The 13,624-nt window shown below is 44.4% G+C and overlaps 1 protein-coding gene across 2 annotated transcripts; it reads left to right on the forward strand.

Moving 5' to 3' along the window:
* The first annotated feature begins 215 nt into the window (after positions 1-215).
* LOC143280139 (uncharacterized) lies at positions 216-13,314 on the forward strand. Of its 2 annotated transcripts, none has more exons than XM_076584706.1 (5): positions 216-533; positions 977-1,036; positions 5,175-5,391; positions 7,241-7,800; positions 9,527-13,314. In XM_076584706.1, the coding sequence occupies exons 3-5, from the start codon at positions 5,199-5,201 to the stop codon at positions 10,175-10,177; spliced, it is 1,404 nt and encodes a 467-aa protein (XP_076440821.1). In that variant the 5' UTR covers positions 216-533; positions 977-1,036; positions 5,175-5,198; the 3' UTR covers positions 10,178-13,314. The 2 variants fall into 2 exon arrangements, with proteins under 2 accessions (XP_076440821.1, XP_076440822.1); XM_076584707.1 differs by having other exon boundaries at positions 216-462.
* Positions 13,315-13,624: the final 310 nt, after the last annotated feature.

Consider the following 13,624-nt stretch of genomic DNA (forward strand, 5'->3'; position numbering starts at 1 on the left):
GACGGGTGATAGGGCAGGTGTGTCCGCCGGTAGGAAAAGAAAGATGCTAGGCAAGGTGTGTCAGGTAGGAGGAAAGAAAGAAAGAGGGGTAGCGCTAGAGAGAGAGAGAGAAGGTGTGTCACAAGAACAGTGCTCAGTTGTACGTCAGTATCAGCCAGTTTCTAACTCCTCTGGCACCGCGCCATGCGGGAGAGTGGCACCGGTGAGACCCACTCCAGGCAGACAAGCTGGGACCAAGGCATTACGTGTGTGCGGGCCCGCCTGCGGGGCTGCCTGGCTCGGGGCCAGACCTCGAAGCACGCGCGGTATTGCGCTGGTCGGCTGCTGTACGTGCAGAAGGGATTGGTCCTGCTGTGCGTATGTGCGAATGAGCCACACCACCACACAGGCCCCGCATTTCTGTGTGTGGTGGTGGTGCCGTCTGTCTCTAGTAGTTCAGTGCTGTAAGGTGTGCTCTCTCGGGTCAGTCTGGCTTCCCGGGTCTTCATCCGCTACCACTTGTCTCCCTGAAGGACTTGCCCGCCTTCTGTTCAGTCTGTCTTTGTTCTGACTTGACTCAGTTGTGAATGTGACTGACTCTGTACCGTGAATGTCTTTGACTGAATGACTTGTACCGTGACTGACTTGTGCTTTGAATGATTGATTTGCACCGTGACTGACTTTGAATGATTTGCACCGTGACTGACTCAGTGACCTGTTGCAGTGAATGACTTCAGTGTAACTGGACCAGTGTGCTTTAACCAATCAAGCATTGTGCTGAAACTGACTTGAACTGTGACTGCTTTCTCCTGTGACTGGGTTGTGCCGTGAATGTCTTGACCTGTGCAGTGAATCAGTGACTTGTACCGTGACTGACCTGTGCAGTGAATCAGTGACTTGTACCGTGACTGACCTGTGCAGTGAATCAGTGACTTGTACCGTGACTGACCTGTGCAGTGAATCAGTGACTCAGTTGTACCGTGACTGACTTGTGCAGTGAATAGAACCCCCGCAGTGCAGCATTTGCTTTCTCTGAGCTGATCGGCAAATCAACCAGGTCAGTGCAAGGTCCTCTGTGATTGCAGATGCTCCGTGCGTATAAGAGGTCTCGGGCGCCCGATCGTGCATGTGGTGTTTGTGTGTGTGTGTGTGTGTCTGTGTCTGTGTCTGTGTGTCTGTCTGTGTCTGTGTGTCTGTCTGTGTCTGTACTATCTGTGTGTCTGTATCTACCAGTGTGTCTGTGTCTGTGTGTGTTTTTTGGTATATGCGTGAGCGTGTTTGTGCGCGCGCACGCGCGCATATGTGTGTGTGTTTGTGTGTGAGAGCGAGAGAGACTGGAGAGAGAGAGAGAGAGTGCATGCGTGTCAGTGTGTGTGTGTGTGTGTGTGTGTGTGTGTGTGTGTGTGTGTGTGTGTGTGTGTGTGCCGGTGTGTGTGTATGTGTGTGTGTGTATGTGTGTGTGTGTGTGTGTGTGGCAGTGCGTGCGTGCGTGCGTGCGTATGTGTGTGTGAGTGTGTGTGTGTGTAAGTGAGTGAGTGAGTGAATGCCATGTGTGTGCTGTCACTGTTTGTGTGTGTGTGTGTGTGTGTGTGTGTGTGTGTGTGTGGTAGAGGACTCAGTTATGTCGATAGATAAAAGTTTTCCCTTGGTTATACATTACTCGGTAGAGCAGAGAGTATTGCAAATACACATATGCGTAAGCCATTGCACAATGGTACAGATATTCTTATTTCACTGGGCTCAGCTGAAACATATTTTGATTATCATTATTGCTGAAATGATGAAATGGCAGTGGTTATCATGGCTTCATGTGGACCAGTGTGTGTGTGCTCCAGTCAATGTCGTAAGTTCTGTTTACAATGAATCATGTATAAGTGCGTGTGCCGGCCCCAGCCACTACAGTAATGTTACAATCTGTCATGTATGTAAGCATGTTTGTCCCACTGAGTCACTATTTAAAGTTCTACTACAACCTATCACTAATCTAAAGTTCTACTACAATCCATCATGTATGTAAAGTTCTACTACTATCTATCGTGTATCAATGCGTGTGCCCCGGTCACTGAAATAATGTTACAATCTATCATGTATTTGAGCATATGTGTCAAAATGGTTCAAAGAGAAAGTAAAACGTTGTCTAAAAGATACTTTTTTGCAAGATTGGCATAGACATGTCGATAACGATGCTATGCATATTAATTACAGGATGTTTGAACCAAACTTTGGCCAAGATGCTTATTTTTCAGTGTTATCAAATAATTGTGTAATTGAGTTAGTTAAGTTTAGAACAACTAATAATCCTTTGCCTGTTAATAGACTGCGTTTTGACAATTTACCCAGAAATGAAAGAATCTGTGATAAATGTTCCACAAACGACATTGCTGATGAGTTTCATTATTTGTTTGTGTGCCCATTTTTTGAAAGCACCAGACAAAAACTGATGTTTACCTAGGTATTACAGAATCCGCCCAAACACCACTGAGTTCCACCTATTATTTTCTGAGAAAAAAAACACACAAAAGAATACTGTTAAAACTTAAATCCTTGGTTTCTACTGTTCGTAGCTCTCATTATTAATGTTTTGTCTATTGATGCGATTTTTTTTTAATTGATTTTGTTGTTGTTTTTTGTTTGTTTGTATTATGAGTGAAATAGTACTTGTCAATGTGTATATTAAGTGATTGAACGAATGAGCCTACTTCTTGCTTTTGACATCACTCTTTTTGTATTTATTGGATATGTGTAAAGGATGAACGTATCATAGTAATGTCTCAATGCCCCTATGGGGCACACGAAATAAACTCCTTGCCTTGCCTTGTGTCCCGGTCACGATCTAAAGTTCTGCCTGTTACAATCTATCATGTACCTAAAGTTCTACTACAATCTATCATGTATCAGCGCGTGTGCTCCAGTCACTAAAAGAATACTGCAATCTATCATGTATGTAGGTATGTGTGTCCCAGTCACGATCTAAAGTTGTATTGCAATTAATAATGTATCTCAGTGTGTCTGCCCAAGTCATTTTCTAAAATTGTGTTACGATCTATCATGTATCTTAGTGTGTGTGTGTGTGTGTGTGTGTGTGTGTGTGTGTGTGTGTGTGTGTGTGTGTGTGTGACCCAGTTCTGTTACCTGACAATCTATCATGTATCTACATGTGTTTGCCCCAGTCACTATATAAATCGTTATTACAATCTACCATTCATGTCGGTGTGTGCCCCAGACACTATCTAAAGTATATTACAACAAGTCATGTATCTAAGTGTTTGTTCCCCAGTTGCTAAGGCTCTCCTACAATCTATCACGAATATAAGCGTGTGTCCGCCAGTCACTATCTAAAGTACTGTTACAATCTATCATGTGTCAGAATGTGCGCCCCAGTCATTTTGTAAAGTTCTGTTACACTCCATTAAAAAACAAACAAACAAACAAAAAAAACAAAAAAACTTGTTCACCGCTAAATAAAAAAAATTAAAAAATTGTCGTCGAAAAAAAAACCCAACTATATTTGATTCACGTTATGATATGAAAATGGAAACAGTTTATTTATCGTTATTATTCCTTTAGACTATTGTTTGGGAATGAACGTGCTGTCAGATCTGCAAGAAATGAAAAAAGAAAAAAGAAAAGCACAAAAAACACACTATCTTTAAATTGCTTTGCGCTTGAGCCAGTCTGTCAAACGCTATGCCGCTTGATGTTTCCAGAATACCCAGAGAGATCCACTCATTTTCACTGTTGATTACTCAGAGCAGTCAGCTGTTCAAGTTTAGTCACATAAATAATATCCAGCGCCTAGACATAGATATGCACCATAATAGAAACAGAAATATATACCAAGTGTTTTATAGACTAAAGCAAGATGCTTGCAATGTAGTTAAACAATATCTAGTGTTAATGTTCCACTTGGCAATTAGGACACATCTGTCAAATCTTTATCAGGAATGTATTTACTGAATTATTTTTCCTGTGTTGATTAAATTTTTACATGCAATGTTTTTGTTGTTGTTTTCATTGCCTATGTTCTGTGTTGTTACATATATAATCGTCTGCATCCATGTTGTAAACAGAGAGGTTTTTGTATCCCTGTTTTTGTAGATGTTTTTTACATCCCTGTTGTTGTAGAGAGGTGTTGTCTGTATTTCTGTTGTACACGGTGTTGTCTGTATTCTTGTTATTGTAGAAAGGTTTTGCCTGCACCCCTGTTGTAAAAAAAAGGGGATGTTGTCTGTATCCCTGTTGTACTACAGAGAGGTGTTGTCTATGTCCCTGTTGTTGTAGAGAGCTCTTGTCTATATCCCTGTTGTTGTAAACAGATATGTTGTCTGAATCCCTGTTGTTGTAGAGATATGTTGTCTGCATACTTGTTATCATAAACGGAGGTGTTGCATATATCCCTGTTGTCGTAGAGATATGTTGTCTGCATCCTTGTTGTTGTACACAGAGGAGTTGTCTGAATCCCTGTTGTTGTAGAGATATGTTGTCTGCATACTTGTTATCATAAACGGAGGTGTTGCATATATCCCTGTTGTCGTAGAGATATGTTGTCTGCATCCTTGTTGTTGTACACAGAGGAGTTGTCCGAATCCCTGTTGTTATAGAGAGCTCTTGTCTGTATTCCACCTATCATTTTCTGAGAAAAAAAAGAGAAAGAATACTGTTCAAACTTAAATCCTTCATTTCTGCTATACGTAGCTCTTTTTTTATTAATGATCTATTGATACGATGTCTATTGATACGATTTTTTTTAATTGATTTTTTTTTTTTTTTTTTTTTTTTTTTTTTGTATTATGAGTGAAATAGTACTTGTCAATGTGTATATTAAGTGATTGAACGAATGAGCCTACTTCTTATTTTTGACATCACTCTTTTTGTATTTATTGCGGAATATGTGTGAAGGATGAATGTATGTAGTGTTTCATTGCCCCGAGGGGGCACACGGAATAAACTCCTTGCCTTCCCTTGCCTTGCCTTGCCTTGCCTGTTGTTGTACGCATAGGTGTTGTCTGTATCCCTGTTGTCAGTTATAAACAGAGGTGTTGTCCACTGAGAGGCGTTGTCTGTATCCTTGTTGTAGAGAGGCGCCTTGTTGTTGTAGAGGTGTTTTCTGCATCCTTGTTGTGGTACACTGAGGTCCTGACTGAATGATGTATATCTTGTTGTGTACACAGAGGTGTCTGTATCCCTGTTCCCAGGTGGCACAGATAGAAGGAAGGAGAATGGGGAAGCACTCCTCGTTGTTCCGCATGGTGGCAGCACTGCTGATAGCGTTCACGTGGTCCGGCGGGGTGGGGGCGGGACGAGTGGAGGGGTGTAAGAAAGGGAGAGAACCGGGCGACAAATGGTTCGACGGATGCCAGTGGTGTGTCTGCACCGCGCGTGGACGGCACTGCTCCTCCTCTACCTGTTCTGGTCAGTTGTCACACACACACGCGCGCGCGCGCGAGCGCGAGCGCAAACACACACACACACACACACACACACACACACACACACACACACTGGCACACAACTCTTCCTGCTTAACTCACTCAGTACGGCCAGTCCTCTCTTCTCCTCTACACAGACCCCTCGGATGTCCAGTGGGTGTCTGAATGACCCAACCTTTAGTTTCCGTCGTCAGAATTGTGGTATTCTTTGTCAACATTCACCTCTTCAGTATAAGAGCCTTCCGCTTGCAATATTTTGATGATGGTAATTGGGACGAAACGCTGTTAACGTCGTCTCTTTCGCCGTTCGTATCGAGAGAGTTAATTGAGTCTACTTACACTGATGTCACTACGACGATGTGTCAAGTGAACAATGTGTGGACAGATCACTGTGACAATGTGTTATGTGGACAGTGTGTGGACAGATCACTGTGACAATGTTTTATGTGGACAGTATGTGGACAGATCACTGTGACAATGTGTTATGTGGACAGTATGTGGACAGATCACTTGACAATGTGTTATGTGGGCAGTATGTGGACAGATCACTGTGACAATGTGTTCTGTGGACAGATCACTGTTACAATGTGTTATGTGGACAGATCACTGTGAGAGTGTTATGTGGACAGTATGTGGACAGGTCACTATGATAACGTGTTATGTGGACAGTATGTGGACAGATCACTGTGACAATGTGTTATGTGGATAGTATGTGGACAGATCACTGTGATAATGTGTTATGTGGACAGTATGTCCTCTCGCTGGAGGATGCTGTACTCTAGTGGCATAAAGACGTTTGAAAAAAAGAGAACGCTGGCCATTAAGGAGAAGCGTGAGCTCAAGAAGCAGAGCTCAACTTCTGGAGACGTTTTCCCTTTCAACACCTGTGGGGCCTGTTGCGCATTCAGAATCGGCCTCTTCTCCCATATGAGGACACACACACCGACAGATAAGCCTGCCTGCCTGCTCGTCCGTCGGACCGACGGGAGACTCCATCATGTGGACAGATCACTGTGACAATGTGTTATGTGGACAGATCACTGTGACAATGTGTTATGCGGACAGAATGTGGACAGATCACTGTGACAATGTGTTATATGGACAGATCACTGTGACAATGTGTTATGTGGACAGTATGTGGACCGTCAGATCACTGTGGCAATGTGTTATGTGGACAGTGCAGTATGTGGACATATCACCGTGACAATAATACTATGTGTACAGATCACTGTGACAATTACTATGTGGACATAACCACCGTATTGACGGACGCAACAGCCGAATGATTAAAGCGTTGGACTTTCAATCTGAAGGTCCCAGGTTCGAATCTCGGTGGCGCCTGGTGGGTAAAGGGTAGAATTTTTTCTGATCTCCCAGGTCAACATATGTGCAGACCTGCCAGTGCCTGAACCCCCCTACGTGTGTATACGCACGCAGAAGATCAAATACGCACGTTAAAGATCATGTAATTCATGTCAGCGTTCGGTGGGTTATGGAAACAAGAACATAGCCAGCATGCACACCCCCGAAAACGGAGTATGGCTGCCTACATGGCGGGGTAAATAAACAAAACGGTCATACACGTAAAATGTTAAATGTTACATGTTTCTCTGAATGTGTATGTGTGCGTGCCTGAAATCTGATTGAATGACACGGGAAACGAATGATGAGCGCCCAATGGCAGCCGTCAGTCGGCTCTACCCAGGTAGGCAGCCTGTTGTGTTAATGAACCCGTGTTTGTAAAGCGCTTGGAGCTTGGGAGGATAGGAGCTATATAAGTATCCATATCATTCATTCATCCATCAACGATGTGTTATATAATATACTGGCAGGCCTCGTGGATCATGTGCCGGCCTGTCACGTGACGGGCCAGAGATGGACAGACGGCTGCTACCGATGCCGCTGCAGACGTCACGGTATCACGTGCCGCCTTGACGTCACTTGTGCTTCGTTACGTCAGCAGCCCCTGCCCTGTCTGGCGGACGAGCGGTGTGTGTGTGGTCCCGACGGTGTACCGTCGTGCACAGCAGAGGTGATGGACAGAAACGCCTTCACGGCACGGAGAGTCCATCTGGGCTTCTCAAGGGAGGGACTCGGCCACTTCTCCCGCGGTGCACTCCGGAGCCAAAGGGGGCTCGTGGCGTCTTCACGCCGACGTCTTCAGTCCCTCGTGGCGCGTGCCGGGCATCATCGCTTGGGCCAGGAGGAGAGGAGCTCTGTCACCGCCCGCAGTGCCCCCTCCAGCCAGTCAGAGCTGCTCATCATGTCCGACAACCTGTGTCAGTTCGGGGCCCGCTGGTACGGGGGCAGTCTGCGCTGCTACTGCGACCTGGGAGGAGCCATCGCTTGTGGCAACCCCGTCTTCGTGCTGGCCTTCTTCGATGACGTTAGGGTAGGTGTACTGATGACTTTAAGGGTAGGTGTGCTGGTGACTTTAAGGGTAGGTGTGCTGATAGGTGTACTGATGACTTTAAGGGTAGGTGTACTGATGACTTTAAGGGTAGGTGTGCTGGTGACTTTAAGGTAGGTGTGCTGATGACTTCAGTATAGATGTGCTGATAATTTAAGAGTAGGTGTGCTGTAGACTCCAGGATAGGTGTGCTGGTGACTTCAAGGTGGGTGTGCTCATGACTTACAGGGTAGGTGTGCTGATGACTTTAAGGGTAGGTGTGCTAGTGATTTAAAGGGTAGGTGTGCTGGTGACTTACAGGGTAGGTGTGCTGGTGACCTTAAGGATAGGTGTGCTGGTGATTTAAAGGGTAGGTGTGCTGGTGACATAAAGGGTAGGTGTGCTGATGACTTTAAGGGTAGGTGTGCCGGTGACTTTAAGGGTAGGTGTGCTGATGACTTTAAGGGTAGGTGTGCCGGTGACTTTAAGGGTAGATGTGCTGATGACTTTAAGGGTAGGTGTGCTGATGACTTTAAGGGCAGGTGTCCTGATGACTTAAGGGGTAGGTGTGCTGGTGACTTTAAGGTTAGGTGTGCTGGTACTCTAAGGGCAGGTGTGCTGATGACTTTAAGGGTAGATGTGCTAGTGACTTTAAAGGTAGGTGTGCTGATTACTTTAAGGGTAGGTGTGCTGGTGACTTTAAGGGTAAGTGTGCTGGTCACGTTAAGGGTAGGTGTGCTGGTGACTTTAAGGGTAGGTGTACTGATGACTTTAAGGGTAGGTGTGCTTGTGACTTTAAAGGTAGGTGTGCTGATTACTTTAAGGGTAGGTGTGCTGGTGACTTTAAGGGTAAGTGTGCTGGTCACTTTAAGGGTAGGTGTGCTGGTGACTTTAAGGGTAGGTGTACTGATGACTTTAAGGGTAGGTGTGCTGGTGACTTAAAGGTAGGTGTGCTAGTGACTTAAAAGGTTGGTGTGCTAGTGACTTAAAGGGTAGGTGTACTGATGACTTTAAGGGTAGGTGTGCTGGTGACTTAAAGGTAGGTGTGCTAGTGACTTAAAAGGTTGGTGTGCTAGTGACTTAAAGGGTAGGTGTGCTGATGACTTCAAGGGTAAGTGCGCTGATTACTTTAAGGGTAGGTGTGCTGATGACTTTAAGTGTAGGTGTGCTGATGACTTTAAGGGTAGGTGTACTGATGACTTGTGCACTGTTACTGTATCTGTGCTGTCACTGAAGCTCTGTGCACTGTTAGTATAACTCTGTGTACCATCTATGTAGCTCTACACGCTATCGATGTAGCTCTGTGTACTGTCACTGTAGCTCTGTGTACTATCAATGTAGCTCTGTGCATTGTCATTGTAGCTCTGTGTGCTGTCAGTGTAGCTCTGTGCACTGTGGATATAACTCGGTGTTCTATTAGTGTAGCTCTATGCACTGTCAATGTAGCTATGTACGTTGTCAATGAAGTTTTGTGCGCTGTAAATATCTTGTGTGTGCTGTCAACGAAGTTCTGTGCACTGCCAATGTATCTCTGTGTGCTTTCAACGTAGCTCTTTGTGCTGTTACTGTAGATGTGCGCTCTCACTGTAGCTTTGTGTGCACTGTCATTGTAGCTCTGTGTAATATCACTGTAGCTCCGTGTACTGTGTCTTTCTTTAGTTTAACGTCTTTTCACTTTGAGTGATACCAGCGCAACTGTGTACTCTCAATGTATCTCTGTGTGCCGCAGGTGGAGAACCACCCATGCGAGGAAGGTCACACCTGGGAAGACGGGTGTCGCGTGTGCACTTGCCCCGTGAATGGCGTCATCTTCTGTCGACACAGTCAAAAGTGCCGAAAGCGGGCTGCCCTTCAGGGTGAGAGCGACAGCAGTAACAGGTTCGCAGAAGGCATTTCAGACGTTGGAGAGTTGGACGAGGAGGGTTCCTTGTCGGTTGCCTCCGCTCTTGGTCCCGCGCTACAGAAGAAAGCGGGCTGTCTGCCCGGGTCAGTGTGGACGACGAGGTGCTGGCAATGCCGCTGCACGCGCCACGCTCATCAAGTCTGCCGTCCTCGACCCTGCGCTGACCACGACATCACGCCTCCCACCACCCAGGGTATCGACCACCAGGCCTTGAAACCCCCTGCTTCAAACAACCAAGCCAGAGGCGGATCTACCAGCCTGGGTCCTCCCCCTTTCAAGCGGTTCCGTGGCCCAATGATGGTGGTGCCCACGCCTGCAGGGCTGTTCCAGCCCCCAGCCTACGCTCTGTGGTCCGTCAGACCCGCGAACATCCAGCAGTGCGGACGGTTCCGAGTGGGGGAAAAGTTCTGGCACGAATGCAACCTGTGTCTTTGCACCAGGAGGGGGCCCCGCTGCCAGGGAAAACTGTGCCGTTAGGGTAACCTGGGACAAGACTGGGTTATGAAAACTGTGTCATTAGGGTAACCTGCGACAACACTGGGTTATGTTAACATTGGACAACACTACTGGGTTTAAGTTAGCCTTGGACAACGCTGAGTTAACCTGGGATGACACTGTGTACTGGTATGGGGACCCTTCGGCCATGGTAATAAGTATCAATAACTTGGGACAACATGGAACATGAGCAGAGCATTGAACAGACTGTACCTGTGCACCACCATTAACCCGGAGTATTGATTGATCATTGAACAACCAGACACCCCACTGCCCAGCAACGAGAGTCACTAACAGCCAGACACCCCACTGCCTAGCAACATGAGTCACTACATTGAACAGCCAGACACCCCACTGCCTAGCAACAAGAGTCACTACATTGAACAGCCAGACACCCACTGCCCAGCAACAGGAGTCACTACATTGAACAGCCAGGACTGACTGGAACTGATGACCCAAGTGCTTGAGTAAAGAACTACCACCACCAGAACTTAACCACGTGCATTGAACAATGGATTATTTGACGGGCATGGGAACATGTGCAGTGTTTATAGATGAACAGGCGAGTGACCGTAGTAGTGCCGATGCAAGGACAAGGGGAATAGAATCCCGCTCTTCTCCTGATCTTGTTCTTGTTGCTTAAGGTCCAACCGACAGCACAGGGCCAGATCAGGACTCTCCTGATCTGCATGAATCAAGTCATCGGTTTCCATGGACATAATGTTACATATAAATGATACGGACAAACCTTTCGAAACGAAAGAGTTGAAGGGGTAGTGGTGGTGGAGAGAAAGACAGAGAGAGATTGATAACGGTCCTGTATTTACCGATGGGAAAAGTACTGATTCATGTGATCCGCTTCCATACTTGGCAATACTTCTTTAGTTCTGTACCAGTTTCTACAATGCTACAAACTGAATTTAACATTTCTCCAATGATTGCTCATTTGCTATAGAGATATATAATGGAAGATATACATTAACGTTTCTTATGAACATCTCACCAAGGTTACACTGCTACACGATGGTAACATGATATATTAGAAGATGGCTTTCACATCTTATTAAGAAATTATAGAAAGGATTAAGATATGTACACTGCTCCTCTTTCTGATGTCATTTCTGGCCATTCTGTTCTTCACCACTCTTTTGCTGATGATACTCAGCTACAAAAGTCTGCAAAACCAAACCAAGTACACAGTTTGATTCTGTCAATGCAGGATTGTATTCTCGAAGTTAAATCCTGGATGACATTCAACAAACTAAAGCTGAATTATGACAAAACTGAAGCTATGATTATTTCCTCTGCAAGAATGTCCACATCTTCTTCTTTTCCTGCCTCTATTGTGGTTGGTGATGCCACAGTTCAGTTTCCTAAATCAGCAAGGAACCTTGGAGTCATTCCTAACTCAAACCTCAGCATGCATGCTCAGGTAGAAAATCTGATACGCATAGTCAATTGTGAATTCCGTCGCATCAGCTCTGTCTGTCAGTACCTTTCTGTTGAAACTACTAAAACTCTTATTTCTGCTTTTGTGCTGTCACGAATTGACTACTGTAATTCTCTTCTCATAGGCTGTCCACATAATATTCTTCAGCGAATTCAAAAACTTCAAAACAATGCCCCACGTTCTCCTCACCTCCGCACTCTACATTGGCTCCCCACTGAAGCGAGAATTAAATACAAAGTTGCGTGTCTCTGCTATTCTGCTTTCCACTCCGCAGGACCTACATATTTTTCTGACCTTGTTAGTGTTTACACTCCCGCAAGAAATCTCTACTCTTCTTCTGACTGTTACCTCTTGAAACTTTCTCGTGTCAATACAAGAACCTATGGTGAACGTTCTTTCTTCTTTGCTGCTCCTCACATCTGGAACAACCATATCCGTGCATCTGATTCTATTTCTGCTTTTCGATCATCATTAAAAACTCATCTTTTTAAAACCTATCTATAAGCACTCTCAGCTTCCTTGTTCTCCAACACCACCCATGTCAGCTCACTTTGGATGTATGTAGAGTGGGAAAGGGAGAGTGTGTGTGTGAGAGAGAGGAGGCGGGGAGTGGGGGGGGGGGGTGAGAAAGAGTTGTCATGAATGTTTTATGTAACTTGTAGTAATATTTTTCTTTCATGTAAAGCGCCCTGAGATCTTAGAGAGAAAGGGCGCTATAGAAATGTACATTATAATTATCATTATATAAAAAAAAACCGTAAAAAAAATATCTATCTATATATATATATATATATGTGTGTGTGTGTGTGTCTGTACAATGAAAAAACAACAACAGAAAATGTATCAGTCGAATGTCACACTCAAACAAGTGAACATGTACAAAAAAAATAGACTTGCTCACACACACACACACACACACACACACACTTATGACTATAAGAACAACTGAAAGTCTAATTTCCAAAATCCAACAAAAGAAACTTCATCTTAAAAATAATAAAATATACGAAAATAAACCAAAACTCCTGAAACAATATTGTGACTCGAAAAATATTTCAAGCAGCTTTGACGTACCTGATACCCTTAGTGTCAATAAATGAAGTGTTTATGTCAAACATTCTCTCCTATGTCTATGGTAAAATTGATTATAAAGTTAAAAAAAAATATATAAAAAAATAAAAAAAGAACTATTTCCCATTAAAATTCAAACAATCTGAAATCGCTTCCGGGCCGAGTTTACTCCCTTCAAAATTTGGTGTACTACAAGGATCAGTGCTTGGACTGTATTTGTTTTCTATGTATATTAATCACTTGTGATTGCAAACAGAGCGCACATATGAATGTTCGCTGATTACACTTCATTTCAATCAAACAATAGTAATCATTCTGAACTTGTGAATAATCCTCAAAACAATGTAACACAAAACTCAATGGAGGAAACCCCAGTGGACATAACCTAAACCCATAATATGAAAAGTGGACAAAACCCCAGTCACGTCACTGTCAACAGTATGTAGTAGTGGGTGTGTATTTTTTATTTATCATCCCGATACAGTTTACATGAATACACATGAACATATTCTGGGGGACTGGGACCAAATCAGACAAGAGTGACAGTTCGTTGCTGCCCTGTATGATAAAACAGTGTCGTTTGGAACAAGCCTTAAAACACACACACACACACACACACACACACACACACACACACACAAAAAGCACAGCATGAGAATTTCATTGAGAAGGAAATTTAAAGGGATCCCTCTGATCTTTTTAAAGGATTGTCCTTGTATCAACATTTAAAACACTTATGTCTATCTGTCTGCCGATCTGTCACTATGTCTGTCTGTCTACCTGTCACTGTTTCAGTCTGTTTGTCGGTCTATCCGTGACTGTCTCTGTCTGTCTATTTGTCACTGTCTCTATCTGTCACTGTCTCTGTCTTGCTGACTGCCTGTCTATATACCCTCCTCCAAGTCTCC

This window comes from Babylonia areolata, chromosome 3 (genome assembly GCF_041734735.1).
Source record: "Babylonia areolata isolate BAREFJ2019XMU chromosome 3, ASM4173473v1, whole genome shotgun sequence".
NCBI lineage: Eukaryota > Metazoa > Mollusca > Gastropoda > Neogastropoda > Buccinidae > Babylonia > Babylonia areolata.

Coding starts and splice junctions, on each gene's coding strand:
- LOC143280139 (XM_076584706.1), top strand. CDS start 5,199: ATGGGGAAGCACTCCTCGTTGTTCCGCATGGTGGCAGCACTGCTGATA. Junction 5,392..7,240: donor CTCCTCCTCTACCTGTTCTG/GTCAGTTGTCAC, acceptor ATATACTGGCAG/GCCTCGTGGATCATGTGCCG. Junction 7,801..9,526: donor CCTTCTTCGATGACGTTAGG/GTAGGTGTACTG, acceptor TGTGTGCCGCAG/GTGGAGAACCACCCATGCGA.